General features: G+C 35.5%; 1 protein-coding gene across 9 annotated transcripts in view; it reads left to right on the top strand.

Annotated features, from left to right (window-relative positions):
• CADPS2 (calcium dependent secretion activator 2) overlaps positions 1-24,424 on the top strand; it is a 573,333-nt gene that overhangs the window by 431,941 nt on the left and 116,968 nt on the right. For 5 of the 9 annotated variants that reach the window (XM_045388489.3, XM_065542513.2, XM_065542511.2 and 2 more), the window contains exons 14-17: positions 2,235-2,336; positions 12,064-12,127; positions 15,163-15,286; positions 17,233-17,253. In XM_045388489.3, the coding sequence (XP_045244424.1) occupies positions 2,235-2,336; positions 12,064-12,127; positions 15,163-15,286; positions 17,233-17,253 (311 nt within the window). The remainder of the gene's footprint in view (positions 1-2,234; positions 2,337-12,063; positions 12,128-15,162; positions 15,287-17,232; positions 17,254-24,424) is intronic. The other 4 variants (XM_045388493.3, XM_045388491.3, XM_065542514.2 and 1 more) reach the window with 1 other exon arrangement.

Raw genomic sequence — 24,424 nt, 5'->3', positions numbered from 1 at the left:
GCTCAACAGGAATTGATTCTAAAGTAATATGTGAAAAATCCATTATTAAATAAATGTAAAATATTAGGATTCACTCATAGTTCACTGCTTTGTAATTTATGCATTAGACTTTTTCTCCTTCCTAAAAATACTTGAAAGACTAATATTTGGCCATTAATTTTTCCATAGTTAACATTCAAAATGAATTCAGATGGAATAAATGTGATTGATTTATTATTCTGTGTATGAAATTAATGTTTCCCTATTTAGGAATAAAATATTGTAAGAAATGTTTTTCAAAGCGTAAATTCCAGCAGCATGTGAGTCTCTGAAGTAAAAATTATGTACTCTATATTGGAAAAATATTCTCGTACTTAAATGATACTTTGATTTGACTGAGAGGTCATTATGTCAGTATAATTCAGGTATAAGTTTAAAATTAATTGCTTTCGTCCTCATTGACTAGTTAACAAGCATCAAACATATGTATACATGCACATACATATGATTATATGTATATATATAAAGGAACAAATAAAAATCTTGTTAGGAAAGTTATTTTTTTTTTTTTTTTTTTTTTTTGAGACAGAGTCTCGCTCTGTTGCCCAGGCTGGAGTGCAGTGGCGCGATCTCGGCTCACTGCAAGCTCCGCCTCCCGGGTTCACGCCATTCTCCTGCCTCAGCCTCCCGAATAGCTGGGACTACAGGCGCCCACAACCGCGCCCGGCTAATTTTTTGTATTTTTTTTTTTTAGTAGAGACGGGGTTTCACCGTGGTCTCGATCTCCAGACCTTGTGATCCGCCCGCCTCGGCCTCCCAAAGTGCTGGGATTACAGGCGTGAGCCACCGCGCCCGGCCAGGAAAGTTATTTTAAGCATTCATTTTTCTTTGTTTTCAATAATTCCTGTTTCTACCTATTTTATATGTAACCATTACAGTTAGTACATTGGAATGATAAATGCACAAGTCTTTGGGAATTAAAATATAATCTTTAGAGAAATAAGCTAAGCTGGGCACGGTGGCTCACACCTGTAATCCCAGCACTTTGGGAGGCCAAGGTGGGCATATCACTTTAGGTCAGGAGTTCGAGACCAGCCTGACCAACAGTGTGAAACCCCGTCTCTACTAAAAATACAAAAATTAGCCAAGCATGATGGCAGGTGCCTGTAATCCCAGCTACTAGGGAGGCTGAGGCAGGAGAATTGCTTGAACCCAGGAGGCGGAGGTTGCAGTGAGCCAAGATCGTGCCGTTGCACTGCAGCCTGGGCAACAAGAGCAAAACTCTGTCTCAATAAATAAATAAACAAATAAATAAACAAACTAATAAGGTAGGAAATGATTGGTGTTAATTATCAAGTGCAAAAGGCTTATTTTGTTGTTAAAATATATAAACAGGTTTTGAAGTGAATATGAGATTCATACTTTTTTTCCTCTGCATTAACAAGACAGTTAAGATTTCTATGTTCAAGATTTTAGATGATTGCTGTACAACCGGATACCTAAATTGATACAGAATAAATTATAAATTTCTGTTATTTGATATATTTTACATTTTTAATCCTAATCTTAGTAAAATAAGATTTTTTTTCAGTCTTCATAGCTGCTTTGTAAAATTCTGATGGAACTCACGTTGCTTTCACAGGAATATTTAAACACAAAAATCTTGAAAAGAAACATAGCTTTCTTTCTTCCCTGTATATTTTAATTCTAATATTTATTTTTATTCATAGGCCTATATATTTAAGCAAACAAAAAGGGCAGTGAACTTCTACATGTATCCAGAATTTTTATGTTTCCTACAACAATTAAATCTCCAGTTCTGTGTTAGCAGAATTATTATTTAGAAGAGAAGCAGTTAAGACATTTTACCTTACCTTCATTATTTTTTAATAATATCTTCATTCAGAGGATTTCACTTGGTTGGTCAAATGTTTGGTACTACTATAAAACACTTTTCACTGCCATTTTCAAGGACTAGTCATTGTTTTGGTAGATCTGGAAAATATTTATTGTAATCTTTTACCTTGAAGACTGTCTAAAAGAGAATAATTCCATTCCATTCATTCTGGGTCAAAATATAAAGCAAATGGCTGCAAATATATCCAGTAAGTTTCCACTGTAAACACAATTAACATGTATACAGTGAACTTTTCCTTGGATTTTAAAATATATATATATATATATAAAGGTATTAAACATATAAAAGTAAATGCTCAATCAATATAAATTATTGATTCTGATTTTTTTTTTTTCAGACCTGATGGAATTGGGACTGTTTCAGTGGAAGAAAAAGAAAGATTTGAGGAGATAAAAGAGAGACTCTCTTCCCTTTTAGAAAATCAGATAAGCCATTTCAGGTATATATATTTTATTCATTAATATAAATATTTCTTTTCATACTTCACTCAACCCTTACTTCCCCCACAAATTGTTCTTTGTATCATTCTGCTAGTGCTCAAGATCATCAGTAGCCCTCCATTGCCTGCAGGGGAAGATCCACACTCTTCAGTCTGTGGTCTGCTTCTCAGCGTATCAGTCTCCTGTACTTATTTAGGTTAGCCATTCCCCCTCCAATATCCATTGCACCTCTTACTTGCCTTTTGCATTTCTCATTCTTGCATAGTCTCTTCCCCCAGCTCTGGTGACTGTTTCTCCTGCTCTCTGTGTTACCAGATAAGGAGCCCTCAAGTCTCACCTCCACAGTGGAGCCTTTCTCAATTATTCCAGCAAAGAGTATTCTGAAGTCTTTGAGCATTTATTGTCTGTACTATTTTCTTGTCACTTATAACCCACATAGCTTTAAAGTCATTAGTTATCTTTTTATTTACATTCTGTGAGAACACAGGTCACAGCACCTAGCACCATTCCTTGCTCAAAAACTTAGCTATCAGCCTGTATCAGAGGCTGTATCAGCCTGTATCAGAGGCTCATGCCTGTAATCCCAACACTTTGGGAGGCCTTGTGGGGTGGATCACTTGAGACCAGGAGTTCAAGACCAGACAGGGCAAAATGGTGAAACCCCATCTCTATAAAAAACACAAAACTTAACCAGCCAGACATAGTGGTGCATGTCTATAGTCTCAGCTGCTCAGGAGGCAGAGGTGGGAGGATCACCTGATTCTGGGGAGGTTGAGGCTGCAGTGAGCTGTGATCACACCACTGCACTCCAGCCTGGACGAGAGCATTGAGACCTTGTCTCAAGAAAAAAAAAAAAAAAAAAGCCACCAATACTAAGAAACATTTCAAACATTTACAGAGTAAAAGATAAATACCTTGATAATATTTCTTTTCTCCTGGTTATAGTTAATTCAACAGACCTTAATGATTAAAAACAGAAATATGCCAATATATTTTCTTTCTCTCTCTTATTAGGCCTATAAAATGTCATCACATAAAGTATTGTGTCTTCTAACCTGTCTGCCATGTTGCATGCATGTGATTTGGAACCATTTCATGTGCACTTATTTAAAAAATAAACTTAGTGAATATGCTCGCAAAAATATTTTATTTAACCATATGAATGCTGTGTGACTATGCTGAGACTCTGTTTCCTTATCTTCTTATTCTTCCTGATACCTTATTGCCTCATTATTATTCCTTTTTGTTATGTTTTCTGATAATATAAAGGTCTTAGACTCTGTGATTTTTTAAATGATATTGAAAGGAGAAAATCTCATAGTATATACTATGAATCTGTTCCCCTACATTAGTGATTTTTCAACTGGGGCTGGCAGCACTACCTTAGGGTAAGTGAATGAGGTACGATTTTCATTGTCACGATAACCAGGAGTAGGGACAGTCATTTAGTGCTGGGTTTAAAAGTGCAGTACATGAGACAGTCCCACACTGGAGAATTATTCTGCTCAAAAGGCCAGTAAATTTACATTAGGAAACACTGTTGTAGATAACATAGCTCAATTCAACTTACAGAGTTAAGATTGAATTCTCTGCCTGAAATGATTTTTGAGTTTATAAACAAAAGGAAGACATAAAAAATTCTTTTGCATTTGTAGAGATGTGTTTCTGCATTTGCTGTTGTTGAAAGCTTTGCGTTAGCCAGGTGCGGTGGCTCACACCTATAATCCCAGCACTTTAGGAGGGAAGGTTGCTTGAGCCCAGGAGTCCAAGACCAGCCTAGGCAATGTAGCGAGACCCCATCTCCACAAAAAAGAAAAACAAAAAAATTACCTGGGTGTGGTGGTGTGTGCCTGTGGTCCCAGTTATTCCAGAGGGTGATGTGGGAGGATCACTTGAGGCTGGGAGGTCAGTGCTACAGTGAGCTCTGATTACACCACTGCACTCCAGCTTGGGTGACAAGACTCTGTCTCAAAAAAAACAAAAACAAAACAACCAAAAACAAACAAACAAAGTGTTGTCTCTTAGGTTGTATAGAATCCTTTAAATGTATTTTATATATCTTTCAATGAAAATCAGTGTAATTTCCCTCTTTTTTGCTACCGTTGAGACCCAGCCATCATTCATTTAGATATCTATATTAGTAACTAAATAAGTCCCCATTATTATATCAATGATTTCAACTGCAAGCAATAGAAATTCTACCTCAAACTGTTTTAAACAATAAATAAATTTGTATGCTCACTTGCCTGCAGGTCTCAAGCAGGCAAGCTTTAAGACAAGCTTTATTCAGTAGCCACAGCTCTCTTTCTTTGTGATTCTCACAGTGCTGTTCTCTTTCATGGGATAGCTTCATCCCCAGACTGGTAGTAAGATAACATAATTTTTTTATTTTTTTTTTCTTTATCTCACACCTTAGCCATTAAGCCTGCAGAATTTCTTGGCCTCACATTCATACATGCCAGTGCCCAAAGGAAGTCATAGAAGCTGTATTTTTCTGTAGTTTTCTCTTAAGATCATAAAAAGTTTCCTTAGAAGATCTAGGAAACTATTTTTTTATATCTCATGAGCCTGGTTTTGAATCAAAACCAGCAGCCAGAGAAATTCTGTGCACTGGATGCCTCAATCAGTCACTGACATTGACATGGGATTGCTATATCGAGTTAGAGTAATCAGAGCCACTCACCAGGGGACTTCAATCCCCCACACTACCACCCAAAAACTACAACTACATAATAATGGACAGCGCTGTCCACGTCATTCATTGTATTCATTTTGTATTAGTATCATTTTAGTTTCCTGTCCTCTCTTAAAGTTTTGTTTCTCTATTTCTCTTATACGCACATCATCTTTGGATAATTTCTCTAAATATGTACTTTACAATCCTGATATGGTTTGGTTCTGTGTCCCCACCCAAATCTCACCTTGAATTGTAACAATCCCCAAGTGTCAAGGGCGGGACCAGGTGGAGGTGATTGGATCGTGGGGGAGGTTCCCCCATGCTGTTCTCATGATAATAAGCGAGTCTCAGGAGAACTGATGGTTTTATAAATACATTTCATGAATTTTCAGAAACTTAATGATTAAAAAAACCCTAAAATCTTCCAGAAAGAGAAACCAGATTTTATACAATGAGTTAGAATGACTTCTCAACATTGATTTATTCTACAAATATTTATTGAGCTCCTACTATGTGTTAGACAGTGAACAAAACTTTAAAAGATCCTTTTCTTCAACTTTCATTTTGATGTGAGGAGCAGTACTGGTATCTGGAAAACAGTAACTTCATAATTCTGAGAAACTATCCTTTCCAACCTAGAATTCTGTACCAGCAATAGTTTCTATTAACAGTGATGGTAGAATAATGATATTTTTAGACATGCACTAAAAAAAAATGTTCCTTTTATATTCCCTTTGGTGAATTGTAGAATTTACCAAAACCAGGTGGAAACAAAGAGGATCTAAAATCCCTGAAACTGGCTGGGTGTGGTGGCTCACACCTGTAATCCCAACATTTTGGGAGGCTGAGGTGGGTGGCTTATTTGAGGTCAGGAGTTTGAGACCAGCCTAGCCAACATGGTAAAACCCTGTTTCTGCTAAAAATACAGAATTAGCTGGTCATGGTGGTGAGCGCGTATATTCCCAGTTACTTGGGAGGCTGAGGCATGAGAATTACTTGAACCCAGGAGGCAGAGGCGGCAGTGAGCCGAGATCACGTGACTGCACTCCAGCCTGGGTGATGGAGTGACACTGTGTCTCAAAAAAAAAAAAAAAAAAAAAAAATCCCTGAAACAAGAAATCAGCATGGGAGAGAGAAAGGAATCACTAGAGTGATGGTTAACTGAGACCCTCAAAGTGCCAGTTGATTTTAGAGAGCAATCAATGCTGACTGGAGCATGTCAGAAAAGGCTTCAACGTAGATTAAATTGATAAAACGTATTTTGACATATTGAGACATTTACCCACTTGGAATAGAGCTTGGATTTGTATTAATTAGATTGTGTACTAGTTTTACTAGAATTTGGAATTGTATTTGATTAAGTATATAAAGAGAGAACATCAAAAATAAATAGAAGTATGAATTATGAACAAACTATTGAGCAAAGCACAGAAAGTAATCATAGAAAATACTGTGTCTCAGTTGTCTAGGACATTCTCATAACTAATGTAATGTAGATACTGAATTTAGATCTAACCCCTGAAAAATGATGTAACTATATTAGAAGTAAGGAAGGGACGGAAATTTTGTTTATAATGGGGGAATGTGGTCAAAAAAAAAAAAAAAAAAAAGAGCTACTTATGTCCAAGATGGAGCAGTAGGGGATTATATTTACCCTCTCACCCGAAACAATTTTAAAAGGCCCCAAAAATGGGAAAAAATATTTTCAAGACATTAAACATAAAGCAATGAAAGTGATTCCTGAGAAATGAAAAAGAAATGAAGTAAGCCCTTTAGTTGTACCTGCTTACTGCCAGAAGAGCATTTCCAGGCAATGATCCAGAAAGGAGGAACCTAAGTAGAGCCTAGTGGACTCTCTGACTTGAAGAGGCAGAGCTGGAATTCCAGGGAGGCCAAGGTAGCCAGAGATTTCAGGCCAGAGTTCTAAAGGAGAGAGAGGAGAGAGCTACAGGTATTTGCAAATGATTCCCTGGAGTCTCCGGTTAAGTATTGATCATTCCATATATGTGAGCAAACTATCCAAGGTCTGACAAAGGACCACAGGAAAGGATTATGGGGGAAAATCTCCAATGCTAACACACAAGATCAGGGGTAGTTCTAGTTTTCATTACCCAGAGTGGAAAACCAACTCATGGGCATATGTAGAGTACTATAGAGTAGTCATTAGGTTTTGCTTCGGCCATGGGAAAAAAATTAGCCCTAAAATAAACACAACTCTGATATCACCTAATGGGGATTAAAATCAACATTCAAATGAGTCAAACTGTTTCCAGGTAATTTAAGTGCATTCTTGAATACAGAGATCAAGCATATTTAAAGGAATACAAAAATATCTAGACATCAACAAGATAAAACTCACTATGTCCAGCATCTAGTCAAAATTTTTTAAGTATATAGAAAAATAGTAAAATATGATCAGTGAAGAGGATTAAAAAGCCAACCAAGCAAAACTGAGAAGACACAAAATATAGAATTAGTAAATAAAGGTATTAGAAGGACTATTATTAATATACATTATATACAACCAGTTAAGGGCATGTATGGTAAACCTACGGCTAACATACTTAATGGTAAAAGACTGAATGTTTTCTGCCTAAAATCAAAAACAAGGCAAGGATGTCTGCTGTCACTTCTTCTGTTCAAAATTGTACCAAATGGTCTAGCCAGTGCATGGATTCTGAAAAAAAATGGATTTTTTAAAGTCATCCAGATTGGAAAGAAAGAAGCAAAACTATCTTTATTTGCAGGTAACATGATTATCTGAGTAGAAAATCTTATGGAATCTAAAAAATTCTACTATAATATTTAAGTTGGAGAATCCTAGATAATTTTTTTTTTGAGACAGGGTCTTACTCTGTTACCCTCTCAGGGATGGACAGTGGTGTGATCACTGCTCACTGCAGCCTCAACCTCCCAGGCTCAAGCTATCCTCCCACCTCAGCATCCCAAGTAGCTGGGACCAGAGGCATGTGCCACCATGCACAGATTATATTTTCTTTTACAGAGATAGGATCTCCCTATGTTGCCCAAGTCTACTCTTAAATTCTTGGGCTCAAGAGATCCTCCTGCCTGGGCCTCCCAAAATACTGGGATTACAGGCATAAGCCACCACACCCTGTGATAAATATATAAATATTAATTTATTTCTACATACTGGCAACAATCAAATTGAAATTAATATCATTTAAAATAGCAACAAAAAATATGAAATACTTTGGGATCAACCTGATGAAAGATGTGTAAAACCTGTACACTGAATAGTATAAAGTGTTGCTGAGAAAAATTAAAGAAAACCTAAATAGAGGGAGAGATACTGTACTCATGGCTTGGAAGACTCAATATTGTTGTCAGTTCTCTCTACATTGACCTATTTCAGTCAAAATTCCAGCATGATTGGTTTTTAGAAATTAACCTGATAATAGAGTTTACATGTAAATGCAAAGAATTTACCATAGCAAAAATAACTTTTAAAAAGGACAACGTCGGAATCTTAACATTGATTTCAAAATTTATAATGCTGCAGTAATCAAGATAGTATGCTATTGAAAGTCCAGAAGTAGACTCACACACATACATGGTCTGTTGATTTTCAGTGAATGTGCAAGGGCAATGTGCAAAGTATACTTTTTTCCGACAGATGGTACTGGAACTATTGGATATTCAAATGCAAACTACTGACCTTAATTCATACCTCACCCATAATATAAAAGTTAACTCAAAATAGGTAGACCTAGAAAACTTGGGAGAAAAATCTGTGTCTTAGGGCTAGGCAAAGATTCTTAAATAAAATACAAAAATCATAATTCATAAATGGAAAAAAATGTTACCTTGAACTTTCTCAAAATTGAGAACTTTCGGTCTTCCAAAGACATTGTTAGAATAAAAAGTTAAGTCACAGAATAGGAGAAAATATTGAGACAATGCACATCTCACAGTAAACTTTTATTCAGAATATATAAAATTTTAAAAGTTTAATTATAAAATATTAACCCAATTTAAAAAATTGTTTTAACAGATACTTCACCAAAGGAATATTATAGCAAAAAGGCATATAGAAAGATGCTCAGCCTCATTATTCAATAGGGAATTGCAATTTGAAACCACAGTTAGGTACCACTAGTTAAATTCAAAACAAAACAAAAACTGAACATAACAAGTGTTGGCACAGTTGTGGAGAAACTGGAACTCTTATATGCTGTTGATAGGAATATAAAATGCTACAACCCACTTTGGAAAATAATTTGGCAGATTCTTAAAAATTTAAACATTTATCATATGACCCAGCCATTCCATTCCTAGGTATTTTCCCAAGAGAAATGGAAGCATGTGTCCATACAAAGACTTATATGATTGCTCATACCAACATTATTCATAGTAGCCAAACTCTGAAAGCCAAATGACCATCAGCAAGCAACAGATACCCAGTGTATGCCATGCAATGGAATACTACCCTCCAATAAAAAGGAATGAACTCTTGATATATACAACAGCATGAATAAATATCAAGATAACTATGCTAAGTGAAAGAAATCAGACCCACAAAAGTAAATACTGTACATTTCCTCTTACTTAAAATTCTAGACATACAAACTAATCAAAATTATAGCAAGGAAATGAGTAGTTGCCTGTGGTCTGGGGGGAAGACTTGCAGGCCATGAATTAACTTGATTATAGTCACAAGTATATACATATGTCAAAACTTAACCAAACTGTATATTTTAAATATGTGCAGTTCCTGAAACAAATGAAAGCTACATACTTCTCTTCCATAGTGCAAAGTTAGTAGGACAATATTTAAAATCGAAAAATCAAGAAATAAAAATATTAATGTATAATTGAAGGATATAAAGTTTAAATACCAAAAGAATTAGCTAAAAGTTGACAGCATTTTTTTAAAAATAGAAAGCAGAAACTGGAACTGACATAAAGGATTTCTGGTTTTCATTTTTTAAAAAAAGTCAGATAAAAAAGTTTCCTCTTTAAACTATGTGTATATATCACCGGTAAAAAAATAATAATAATACTGTATTTAAAAATAGGTAGGGAACAAAGAGGGCTTAATTGTAAGACAAATCTGTGCTGGTTTATTTTTCTGTGCAATTAATTTGCCATAATGGGAATAAGGGTGACTTCAGTTTATTCATGTTAAGTATATAATGTGGCTGAATTTTATTTGATGAATGAGTGTTTTCCACTTTGCTTTGCTGTTATAGAGCTGCCAGAGTGGTAAAAACCTAAAATATTTAGCCTGAAAAGCAGAACAAAATACTTCTCTTCTTTTAAAACTTGTTTTGTAAAGATTAATTAAGCCTCTATGTAGTTATTTTCTGTACTTTATTGATTCCGGATTACTTGTACTCTGTAAATGCGTTGAATTATTTACACATCATGGGCAGCTAATGCTAATTTAGAACATACCCAGTGGGACCTCAGAGCCCTGAAATGCTAAATGTAATCTGGGGATCAGTAACATTCCATTCATAAAATGTGTCACCCACAGGTTAATGGAAATAAACAATAGGGAAGACAATGGATGGATTATGCAAATACACTGAAAAGATTAAGCAGGGGGAGGGGACTACAAGAACCCAATTTGTGTTTTATTTAAACGTGGATTAAAGTTTATAGTATACAAAATGATTAAAGGTACTTTGCTAATTTGCTAATGCTCTTAAAAGCACCACTGCACAGAAGAAACTATCAAAATAAATTGGTTATGGCTTTTTTTGTGCGTGTGGGTGGAGAGTAGCAGAGTACATAGCGGCAAGATTAAGAAAGGACATTTTTAGCAGTAAATAAAATGATAAATGTGATATGCAGTTTTAAAAAAAAAAACGAGTGACTAGATTTTTATAACATTTATTTGCATCTGTGTGAGACTAATGAAAGTTTCACGAATGTAAAATCCAATCCTAATATAAATTAAACTGCTGTTTTGTTTTAAAAAGGAGAAATCAATCTCTTCTTTAAAAAATAGTTCTATAAAACAAGTTAAACTTAACATATGTGCTTTTGGGGGAAATATGTTTAAATTATGGCATGAAAAATATAATTTTATTATTAGTTATATCTGAGAAAGTATGTCCACTAAATGCCTGAATTATGCAAAAGGACATAGAGATACGTAAACTTCTTTGCAAGTTATTAGTTTGCAGATTTCTAAGTCAGAGCAAGGTGCCATCCTAAGGACAGCTCAGCTGCCTGTAGCACTTGATCCTGCGGTGGGAACTGTAGTCCTAGGAGGAGGTGCTTTTTTGAATCTGGTTCAACAAAGCAAGGAGCTCCAAAAAGATGAAATGGCCCTGATGTTCAGTATTGTTTAAGTGGAAATTGACCTGAAGTAGGACCCCCCTGGTAAAGAGCGATAAACCTGTTATCATCATGTAACCATGAAAATCTGAGTAGCCCACTCACTCTCCAGCCTTGTCTGACACTGATTTCAGAACATCCCCATGACCTGTCCTCCATTTCTTGGTGTGCAGTAGGAATATGTAGGACTAGAAATATTTGGGACAAATGACTATAGACAAAAGAACTGCAGAGGGTTTATGTGTATTGTATGGGGAGGTGGAAAAGCTAGACATCATGGTAGACAGGCCAATGTCAGCAAAGGAAAGAGCTGGAATCTTGCTGTGGTATATGTGGCCACCCTAAACCACACATGCCATAGGAGGAAATGGGGGAACTTATTTCATTTTCTCTTAGAACTTGGATGACAATTCTTAAACAAGAAATTATTGCAGAATGCATATTATTGCTTTACTCATGACCCTTGAGGTTCTTTTATTTACTGTATTCTTTTAAAACATGTATCCTCAAAACGTTTAGAACCTTTTTCATCATATCTTATACCTTTATTGTTTAAGTCATTGAAATCCTAGGGTTAGGTAAACTTTTAACGGTTAAAATTTCCCTGGATGAGTTGATGCTATAATATTTTTAGTTTGTTTCATGGTTCTTCATTAATGCCAAGTAATACAAACAGGAATTATTTAGCAGTCTTGGGTATTAAATGTTTGACTCTTTTGTTCTTTCTTTTGTTTTTAAAGATACTGTTTTCCCTTTGGACGACCTGAAGGTGCTCTAAAAGCTACACTTTCATTACTTGAAAGGGTATGTTTGAACATTACTCTGTAAATACTGTTTGCTTTCTCAGGACTGTGTATTTTAGTTATTGAACTAGGGAGACAGACCCCATTATACTGTCTACTGATTCCATCACATTTCATAAGTTTCTCAACTTTTCTTACTACATTCAGACTCTGTCTACAGCACTTCATTCTCCCTGAAGCCTTTCTGAAGCCTCACGCTGCCATCCTATACTCATATTATGGCATCTTTTTGATAGTATTCATTTTTCCTACCTCTTTATTTCCCTCATGAGATGCTTTTTTTTTCAGTTAAGAATAACTGTTTTTGCTTTTTCAGACTTTACAATTGTCTTTTATCGTCCTCCAACTTTATTTGTACTTCTACCTGTCATAGTCCTCATGCCAACAAGTTTATCATTTACCATTCACAAATATATCATTTCATTCATTCAGTATTCATCTCAGAATTTATTTCAGTTACTCCAGTGTGTGTGTTACCTTAAATGAATTCACATATTATAGAAATGTGTTTCTCCCCCACAAAATAACCAGCAAACAAGATTTTTAATCCAGGTGAAAAAAATCATTTTTTAAGGAAAATATATTCTCTATTCCTATTTTTATGACAGTTGAAGTTTCAAAGGGCAGTATTTTTCATCTGTCTATAAATTTATTTATATACTTGTTAGATGCTAACAGTTAAATAATGTGGCCAACTCCTATTTCTTACCAGAATTAAAACAAATTTCTAGATTCATCTTTAGCTCATAATTTGATTATTATAATCCTTATTTATTGACTTCTAACACTTGATCTTGTCCGTTTTCTGCCGAATTAATTTTAGATACTATATTGTTTATTAGCATCTTTATTAAAAAGCAAAGAGAGAAGACATTGTTCCGATATTACATCTCCATTTCAGTGATTTAAGAACTTGGGAGATGAGGACTAGAACTGATGATTAAAATGAGATCTTAGGATTACAGATTGATTTTATTTTTATATCCCTGTCTTATGCCTGATTATTGTGGATTGTGCGATAGAAATATGATTGTTGTAATTATGTTTTATTAGAATTTTTGTAATACTGAAAGCTGCACATAACTCAGATTTTTCAAAGTATTCATGTCATTCTATTCATTAAGGTATTATGAGTAAAATAAAATCCTTAAGGATTGCTTTATTTTTTGGAACAACATCCCATCGTAGGTACCTAATACAGCTTTTCCATGTCTGGGTTTCCATGGCAGAGCCTCCTTTCTCCCCCCCAGTAGGGAATACTTAGTAATAGCAGGATGCCCTCATGCCCTGCATTGACAGGTGGCAGGATGAACAGGGACCTTTATTCCAGTTATAGTCACTAATCACATCTCCTGCTGAATTGAGACAGAAATGTTAAGGGTCATTTCTTCATTTTTATGTCTCTTACTGACATAGAAAAGTCAAAAATATGCATATGAATTCTTGAAAGCTATGATACCTTGGAAGAACATGGAATGTAGCATGAAATCGAGGTTGACATCTCCCTTTTTGCATTTGCCAGCCCTTTACCTGTACTTTGCCAGAAAGTAAGTTTCTGGTTCCCAGATAATATGAAATATTACCTGGGAGACATATACATTCTAATTTTAACAGTCATTTTTGTTATGTAAAGTTTGTCACCATGGGAAGTATAATAGTAACATTTGTGGTTCCGCATATGAAAAAAATTAATCTTAAAGTTTAGTAATAATCACATTTAATGGTGCATGTCTATTTTTTGCTATGCACAAAGGGATTTTTCTGTCTGCCAAGTCTAATGTGCAGTGCTAATTAAAGTGCTAAATATTTGTCAGAATTATTGAATTTGATAGAGAAAGATTTTTTAATCATAAAGTTGGCTATTTTCAAAAAAGAAAACCTTGCCTAACAAAATCTTTAAAATGTCGTCAGTGAGTAGCCTTTAAAAAATGTTGTCAAAGGTCACTGATACTTGGATGATTAAATAAATCAGGGATGACAAAATCCTTAGTGCTGAGGCTGACTTAAAAGAGAATTAAATAATACAGCATGAAATGCATGTTTTCATGTTCTTTCAATATTCCTTTCAATATAAGACATAGAAATAGAGCACTTACAAAAGCATTGTCTTCTCTATATTAACATTCTGGCATATATTTTGTAATGTGAATGAAAGTAAAGCAAGAATAATTGCATTAAATATGCAGAAAGATAGTTTTACTAATAGTGTAATCAAAACTTAATGTGAGCAGTTTTATCACTATGAAGGTTTTAAAGAAAATTATGAGTCAATGTAACAGTGTTTATGAATACATTACATTTTGAATTCTGGACGTAATTGTATTTTCCCTTTGCCTAGTAAAAACATTTTTAAGGAAAAGTCCAAAAACACATTTTAGGAGCCCAACAGAGAATAATCAGTTTTTTTTTAAAACCATAGAAAGTTTTTATGTATTTTAACATTCAATACTCCATAAGCATTCATTTTGCTAAGGCAAAGAGGTTTTCTCCTCCCTCTTTGAATAGACTGCCATGTATCTTCAGCAAATCACAGTCATTAGAGGTCTTGATTTTTTTTCAGAGCTCAAAGATTATGCTTATTCTTAATGGAATTTTTGTTATTGTTCTCAAATATATTGCTCAAAAGACTCAAGGCTTTTAAATTAGGGATGTGCAAAACAAACTTTATTATTTGTCCCAAGAACTGTAATCTTGATCTGAAACAGCTGCTCTAATGGTGTCACAGGTCCCTGGAGAAAAAGTGGCAGTCACACTGAATGGTGACCTGGTCTAGGGGAGGTTTTGAAATGCATAAATTAGGTTTAGGAGGAGCTAAGGTGGGAGGATTACATTCCCAGTTGGGAAGTACATTGCAGACCCATTACATTCCCCCCAAGTTACCTAGGAGTTACCCCTCTCCCTTTCCTAGTAATAGTCAGATCAAGGACAATTTGTGTAATTTGTCTTTAGTATTTATTTTATGCAACATCTATCTTTTTTCTTCTGTCTGTCTGTCCCCAACCCTGCCCCTCACCCTTCCACTTCCTCTCCCTGTAGGTTTTAATGAAAGATATTGCCACTCCCATACCAGCAGAAGAGGTGAAGAAAGTGGTCAGAAAATGTCTCGAGAAAGCTGCCTTGATCAATTACACTAGACTCACAGAATATGCCAAAATAGAAGGTCAGTGCAGTGAGCAATTGTCGAAGTGGCAGTGAGAGCCAACAATGCCTATTAACTGAATTTTCTGTGAGAAGTCCTTTCCTTTCCTGAACAATCCTGTGCCATGGCAAAGGGAAATGTCTCATTAAAATCTCAGCTGGTGAACTGAAGAGCTTTTTCCTATTCATTGCTTTAATATGCCTCCTGGGACTCTGCTTGAATGAAAGACCCAGGATTCGTGCTTAAGTTGTCCTTTGTTCTTATTTTGAGTTTTCAAAAAACCAAAAGGTGTTTTCATGGGTTGTATTTTTTGGCAGTACTGTAAGTATGTCTAACATTTGAACTATAGGCAGCAAAATCTTTCCTGATCAGTAACAGTGTAGTATTATGAAATTTTATTTTCTGTTCTGCAGTATCACTCAAAAAGGAAGAAACTTGTTGATTATTGAGGGATGAAATAAACTCATAGAACTTCTTTTGGTTTTTAATTGCTTGCAATGTATTGATGCATTTGAAAGATTAGATCTCTTGAGAGAACTTTGCTATTTTTTTTCTTTCTTCAGGCTTTATTCATTAAGGATACTAATTTTTTAAATATTTAGAAATAAGTAGATTGGAATTTGTGGCAAAGTCACAAAATCAGCTTTTATTCAACAGTTTTATTCAACAACATTAATTTATATAATTGAAAGTAACGGAAAGGCCTCAGTTTTTTGCTCAAATTGTCATAAAACTGACTTACATAATAATACATGAAGGATTAACTAATAGAGGGAAAAAATGCAGTTAATGTTAAATACTTATCTGAAAATAAAAGTTTCTTACCTGAAAATAAAAGTAAGTCATCCTTTATAAAATTTTAGTAACTTTTTATATAAAATGGTACTTAAGGAATCATGAATTTATGAAGTAGTTGATATTAGAATAGTTTTAGCAAAATTCAGGTAGGGAAAAGGATTGATGATAATTGTTTGTGTTATTATTCCTTTCTTCTCTCCAAATCTGGTCAAGCTTTCTAACAAGCATACGATAACCAACCTCCTGAGTGATTAACAAAAAAGCCATCTCATCACCATAGCAACCAATATTATATCACGAGAGTAACAACATGAAACCTCCTTAGTTACCATTTTAACTTCATTAATTATGATATCATGTTGTGTTAAAGCAAAAGCAATGAACATTTGATCATTCGAGGAAAGTGGAAGATAAACAAATTGGGTTTCAGTCTTAAATACTCTTTCAAATAATTTTCATGTTTTGCGAGTATTGAGTATTCTGATACAGATTGGAAGAAGTGATATTAAAATAGACATATTAAAGCCTTTCAAATCTGGCAAAGATGAAAGTTGTGGGGAACTTGAATAAACACTGTATTGTTTTATGTAAATGTTATGTACTCTACCCAAAAAAACCTGTAAGAATCATTTTGCTCTTAACTGAGTTAATATTTTTGACTATTACCTTGTCCAAGGATACAGAAAAGATATATGCAGTACACTTTGTATTTTATAGCCATAGAATCCATTTTAAATGGATAAAGAAACTTTTTTTTTTTTTTTGGACACATAAAAACAAGTCTGTGTTATATAAAAGCCTATGGTAGGGCCCAATGGACAGTGAGCAGGAAACTCTCCTACCTTTTCCCTTTTTGAAGTCACTTCTCTCTTATCTCTGGTCTAATGGAAGAATATTCTGGAAAATGGATCCTAGCAACCCACTCTGGTAGGAATGCTGAGCAGTCTTCTTTAAAAAGTAGCAACAACAAAATGCTTGCTCATTAGGTGAGAAAAACTTCTATGCTTTTCATCATCTCCCTCTCCCCCTGCTTTTTTCTTAAAAAAAAAATCCTCAGGACCAGACTAAGAACCAAATCAAACCTAAGTTAGAAAGAAGTGGCCTTTTACATTATATGAGCAACAAGGGTAGTTTGCTTTTCTCCTAAATTCTCTTTTCTTATGTTTTAGGCCCAGCAGAAAAGGAAACAGGTAATTAATATTTCTGCATGCACAAGCCATTATTTCTTATGTGGTGGTGTGATGTTTTTTAAAGCACTTTGTTGAGACATGATTGACAGGCAAGCTGTACATATTTAATGTACACAACTTGATGAATTTGGAGGTAAACAGCTGTGAAATGATCATTGCAATCTATACCATAAACCTGTTCATCACCTACAAAAGTTTCCTCCTGCCCTCTTTATTTATTATTATTAATATTTTATGATAAAAATATTTAACACAAGAGCTATCCTCTTAACAATTTCTTTAAGTGTACTATATTGTTAACTATAGGCATTCTGCTGTATAGGTCCCTAGAACTTATATATCTTGAATAACTTAGACTTTGTGCCCTATGAATAATACCGCTTCATGTTCTCTTCTCCCAGCCCCTGGCAGTCACTCACTGTTCTACTCTCTGCTATGAGTTTGACTCTTTTAGATTCCTCATATAAGTGGTATCCTGTATTATTATGTACTGTGATGGGGCTTATGTTACTACTAAGCCAGAAATTCCTTTTTTAAGACTGAATAATATTCTATTATATGTATATACTGCATTTTCTTCGTCCATTCATCTCTCAATGAACATTTAGGTTGCTTCCAATGAATAATGCTGCAATGAACATGGGAGAGCAGATGTCTCTTTGAGATCCTGATTTCAGTGTTTTTGGTTGTATACCCAGAAGCGAGATTGCTGAATCCTTTGGAGTTCCATACTTTATTTTTACAGAAACCTCCATACTATTTTCCATAGTGACTGCACCTAATTACATTTCTACCAGTAGTACACAAGAGTTCTTTTTTCTCCACATCCTTGCCAGTACTTGCTATCTCTTGTTTTGTTTGTTTGTTTGTTTGTTTAAAATAATAGTCATCCTAACAGGTTTGAGATGATATCTCATTGTGGTTTTGATTTGCATTTCCCTGAAGATTAGTGATGTTGAGAACCTTTTCGTTTATGTGTTGGCCATTTATTTGTATGTCTTTTGAGCAATGTCTATTCAGTTTCTTGTTTCATCTTTAAGTTGGGCTATTTGGGTTTCTGCTATTGAGTTATAGGAGTTACTTAAATAGTTCAGATATGAACCCTTTCTCAATGTATGGTGTGCAAATATTGTCTCCCATTCTGTAGATTGCCTTTTCATTTTGTTGTTTCCATTGCTGTTGGTGGTGTGATGTTTTGTCATTGATGAATAGCTCTCTTTTTCTCAGGGCTTCTATTAGATCCTTTTGATTAGGAATACTGAAAATGCTTTGATTTTATCAGAATGATTGCTAATGCTTTGTAGGTAAAGTATAGGCCATTCATCTCTAAAAGTTCAGCAATATTTTTGATACAAATTTAAAGCAAAACACCTGAGGCTATATGAATGGTATGTATTATGTTTTAAGCATATCCACTAATCTTATTTGGAAGCTGTCACCGATATTTGAAGGGCTCTTACAACAAGAAAAGAGGACCATCTTCCTTTATCACTCTTCAAAATAACAGAATAAAAAGCATAAATGCTATTAAATAAAAAGTAAGCAGTTATTAACTTTGAAAGTTAATAACTTTGAAAGTTCGCAGGAATGAACAGAGGTTATGAAATCTCATCAGGAAATTGCTAGGAAAGAGTTCACTGAGTTGCTGATTTTTTAACGTTCTATTTTTTTTTTCTTGCATCCCTTATCACAATTATTCATTTAACTACGTGTGCCTGTTATTATCTGTTTTTCCTCTCTATCTTCTCTTCAGCCCCATGCAGGCAGGGTCCTTACTGACTTGTTCACTGTTGTATTCCCAGCACCCACCACTGTGCCTGCTGACACAAAATAGGCACTCTGAACTTTGGAGAGAGGTAGGAGATTAGTTAGTTACATCTGAAAACAAGGGAGCAAGAGACAGGTGGTGAAAATTCCTAATCCTAGTTTTCTCATTTTGGTCAAATTTTGTATGCAATGTTATAAGCAAGTTTGCTTGGGTTGTTTTTAACTGAAGTCTTCCATTAAGGACTCTATTTCTTTTTTTTTTTCCTACCTTTTTCAATATTTGACCCCAGAAAGTGACAGGAACAAAACACTCAGAGCCACAAAGAGGAGAAAGAACACACCTACAATGATTGCTAAGTGCACTTTAGAGAAAAATGAATTAGAAAAAAATATGGGACTGATTATCCCCTCTTATGACAGCACTTTGTAATAGCAACAATCCCATGCTCTTTAGCAAACTTTTTCAAAACCTCTTAAGGCATTTTTCTCCCCCACAACATTCCTGTTGTAAAAACAGCTTTCATCCTAGTTTACAAACAAGAAGTTCAGGGTTGTTCGTGGCTTTCCCACTGCCATAGAGTAAATAACTCAGCCAGCTGGGACTGGACTTAGGTGATCCTTAACCTCCAGAAGCTACGCTTCTTCCCCTGAGAGATATGAAAAGGTCAGAGTGCCCCTTTTTTAAGCCTGGGGCAGAGGCACTGTGTAGAGTTGCCTGATCTCCTTAAAGAGAGAACAAGAGGGACTTGTCCCCTATATACCTTGCTTCCACCAAACAGAATCCTCCTCACAGTGACTTAGCAATCCATACCACTGGTCAGCCGTACAGGTCGGCAACTCTAGGAAACATACTTTTATTAAAATTAAATGCTAGTTTAGAAAAGAGAAAAAATCAGCCAGTCACAATGGCTCACGCCTGTGATTCCAGCACTTTGGGAAGCCAAGATGGGTGGATCAGTTGAGGTCAGGAGTTCAAGACCAACCTGACCAACATGGTGAAACCCTGTCTCTACTAAAAATACAAAATTAGCTGGGAGTGGGGGTGCATGCCTGTAATCCCAGCTAATTGGGAGGCTGAGGCAGGAGAATCACTTGAACCTGTGAGGCAGAAATTGCAGTGAGCTGAGGTCGTGCTATTGCACTCCAGTCTGGGCAATAAGAGCGAAACTCCATATCAAAAAAAAAAAAAAAAAAAGAGAAAAATCAATGTAGTTTATGTAATTTAAATTGATTGAAGGGAAAACTAAATTTAAGAATGTTCTGAAGTAACAGAAGAGAGGGGTTTTTTAGAAATGTTTTGTATTCCAGGGAGGGCATGGTGGCTCATGCCTGTGATCCCAAAACTTTGGGAGGCTGAGGCAGGAGGATGACTTGAGCCCAGGAGTTCAAGACCAGCCTGGGAAACATAGTGAGACCCCATCTCCACACACACACACACACACACACACACACACACACACAAAAAAAAAAAAAAAACTCAATTAGCCAAGTATAGTAGTGCATACCTGTAGTCCCAGCTACTCATAAGACTGAGGCAGGAGGACTGCTTGAACTCAGGAGTTTAAGGCTGTAGTGAGCCATGATTGTGCCACTGCAATCCAACGTGGGTGGCAGAAGGAGACGCTGTCTCAAAAAAATAATAAAATAAAATATATATAAGTTATATTATGTTATTTGCATTTGGTAGCAAGTTAACCTAACAGGGTTACCTTGTAAGTGTTCTTGGTGGGGTGATGCTTTTAAAAGTGGGTAACAATGAAAATATCAATTGCATGTGAAAGAACTAAAGAACTCAAATGGCTTGATAAGACTTTGACACAGTAGTCTTTTGAGCATTCTAATAATTTTCCTCAGTTTATACCCTCTAGAAAAGAGTAAAGCTCTACCCAAAATTCATCATAATTTTGTCATCTACTGACTGCCTATGTGTCCCAGAGGTTTTCTTTTCTTTTTCTTTTTTCTTTTTTTTTTTTTTTTTTTTTACAGTCTTGCCTTGTTGCCTAGGCTGGAGTGCACTGGTACGATCTCAGCTCACTGCAACCTCCACCTCCCGGGTTCAAGTGATTCTCCTGCCTCAACTTGGCGAGTAGCTGGGATTACAGGCATCTGCCACCACGCCCAGCTAATTTTTGGTATTTTTAGTAGAGATGGGGGTTTCACCATGTTGGCCAGGCTGATCTTAAACTCCTGATCTCAGGTGATCCACCCGCCTCGGCTTCCCAAAGTGCCAGGATTACAAGCATGAGCCACAGCACCTGGCCGTCCCAAAGGCTTTCTATTTATACTGCTTCATTAGTTCCTTAAATAGCTCTACAAAATGGGTATTTTATGGAGAGTTCACTGAGACTTCTGAAAAAAAAGCATTAACTTGCACAAGGTTCTGCTGTTGCCATTAAAACTGAACAGACATGAGACTAATACTCGCATCTCTCAGATACCAGAACCCTCTTCACATTCTTTTCACTGGCTGCCATGCCTCCAAGACTGATTCAAAGTAATGGCATTTTATGATAAACACCTCAGCTGCATCACAAAAGCCAAGAATTAATAAAAGCCACTCTTTCCAAAAATAATGATAATTTTTTAGTAAAAAGAGAAAATGCTTATATACCAGGCAATATTCCAAGAACTTTATATGTGATGTATCAACTAATTTACTTCTTTGTTTCCCTCCCCAACCCCGCTCTCCCCACCCCTGATGGAGTCTTGCTTCGTCATCAGTCTGGAGTGCAGTGGCGCGATCTCGGCCCACTGCAACATCTGCCTCCTGGGTAATTTTTGTATTTTTAGTAGAGCTGGGGTTTCACCATGCTTGCCAGGCTGGTCTCAAACCCCTGACCTCGTGATCCACCCACCTCCGCCTCCCAAAGTTATAGGCAACTCATTTACTTCTTAAGACAATACTTTGCAATAAATAGTATCATTATTATTACTCCTTCTCAGAAAACTGAACCTGAGAGGTTATATAGTGTGTCTACAGTCCCATAGCTAGTAAGTGGGAGGTTCAGAGCCCACTATCTGTCTATTGATCTCTTCTTACATGCCCCGCCCTTGAAGATCTTGTCTAGTTAAATTTGCACTTGGTTAAAATCTTTTTGTTTGTTTTTCCCCACATTCCTCATGATGTCAGGTGTCGAAAGTGATTAAAATGTGCAAAACTTACCCCCAGTCCAGAGATTAATCCCCCTTTCCTGCTTTATTTTCTTTTACAGCACTTATTATAATCTAACACAGTGTATAGTGCATTCATCCCACTTATTGTCCTAGAATGTTAGTTCCAGGAGGACAGAAGATTTTGCATTTTAACAACTTCTTATCCATAGTGCCAAGAGATGTGCCCAGCACATATTTGGTACTCAGTAAATATGTATTGGATAAACAAATGAATTTATCAGACTACATAGAGAAGAAAGAACATCCATAAACTGACAAGCTGACTTCCAAAAAGTCATTCAAACCAATTACTGAATAATTAAAATTTAGAGCAAAAACTAACCACTGAAATAACAGGATTGGAAAAATTAAACCGTAATTTCATGCCCTTATCACATCAGGAAGAAGTGAGGGAAACGCTAATGCTGGATCAGAGAAGCCAAACGTTATAGATAGCAGTTACATTAACAATGCCCAGTAATCTAGCCTGTTTTGATTGTTTTTGTAATTCAGTGTACTGCTTAATTGTGACTCATAGTTCTCTTCCATCATCATAGTTCTCTTCCATTGGGAATTCTTCCAATTCTCCATTGGCAGCACAAATTTGCAGAATAAAGGGATCTTCAAAATTCATAGTGGGTTAAATAAAACAAAGGACTTCCCTCTAAATGTCTTCTTTCTTTCTTGGAAATTATTTGCATGTTTCATAGAAACAGTTATTTTGAAAACTGAACATTTCTAGAAAGCAGCTCTTTTTAATCTTGGGGTTATAAAATGCTACCATTTCATTGAATTGCCTCTTTTGAGTTAAGAAATCTTTGACTTTCCCTGTTAAAAAATCAACTAGTTTTCTCCTTTGCTTTAATTTTATCACTAACCTACTAGCTAAATAATAGTGAGATCTTTTTTTTTTCTTATAATCTGGCATGCAAAGATGACACTGAAACATCATGTTCCTAATTGTTTTTTAAATCATGTGCCTTGTTGATGCAAATTAGATATTATTTTAAAAGAATAATCAATTTGTTCTTTAGTTCAAAGACTTTCTTACAGACAAGAGCACAGTCATAAATATAACAGTTCCTGCTGTTTCCAGAAAATTATATAGCATGTTGTGATTTAAGATATAGAAGGGGAGACTGTTCCTTAGGACTTGCCTGGACATGAGATCTTTTGCATAGACTTAGTACCTAGGCTTATGGCGAACCTAGAAATGTGGAGGTGCCCTGAACAAAAGGTAGCATGGAATGAATAAGCAAAGTCTTTGGGAGGTGAGAATTTTTCTTGGTCCTCTAGTTGCCAGGTTCCCAGGTTTAACCCCCGTGTTCTTAGTTTCAGAGCCTCAGTTGAATGGGGTAGAGATGCTTTCCCAGAGGCCCAGAGTGCCTACTGTCTTTGAGAAGAGATGTTCTACTGTGGCAGTCCTTACGTCATTAGCATGTGTGTGTCATCTGGGTGGCGTTTTAATTTAACACTCCATTGTACACGATAGCAATAAATAATAAACCATGTTCTGTTTAAGAATGTTTATGTCTAGAGGCCATGTGTTTATAAAAAACTGCACAGTTTGTGGAAATTTTTTGTTAGTGGCGAATAATTTTTACTAATATTTCTAAGATGATATAACAGTTTTCTCTCATAAGAGTTTTATGTGGCTCATTAGGAAGTTAATTTGAATTTTGAGTATTGTCTGTCTCCATGAACTGAAGTTTCTAAAACCTAAATAATAGACCTGAAATTTCATGTTCCCATAGGCACCGACAATGGCAAAAGGTAATTTGTATCTTAAACCGAATCCTCACCCTAAAAATAATTGAACAGGTAATTAAAGAATTTCCATTCAGCTTTTTGGACAGTGTGGCTTAGATAATGAGAACTTGGCCTGAAAGTAAAACCTCTGTGACCATTTCTGCTTCTAAGTCACCTGCTGATTAGGGACAAATTGTTAGATACAAATTGTTTGCTTTAAAACAAAGACAATAACCTGTTGTCTTTTTCTTTAGAATATATAGGAAATTATAAATTTGTAAAAGGTTTTAGTTTATAAAGCAATACATGTATGAATTGTAAAAACTCATTACTTGAGCTATACTGATCTAGTATGTGTGATCACCTGGATAGGGACCAAATTGAAACTTAGTTTTGTAATATATATTAAAAGAAAAAAAAACTGTGTGTGTGCATGATTTTTCAACTTCACATATTATTTGGAAAATATTGGTTTTCTGAGTTATCCCTATATTAGCAAGTA

This window comes from Macaca fascicularis, chromosome 3 (assembly GCF_037993035.2).
Source record: "Macaca fascicularis isolate 582-1 chromosome 3, T2T-MFA8v1.1".
Classification (NCBI taxonomy): domain Eukaryota; kingdom Metazoa; phylum Chordata; class Mammalia; order Primates; family Cercopithecidae; genus Macaca; species Macaca fascicularis.
The sequence above is the reverse complement of the archived record's forward strand: the minus strand, read 5'-3'. Positions and strand labels throughout refer to the sequence as shown.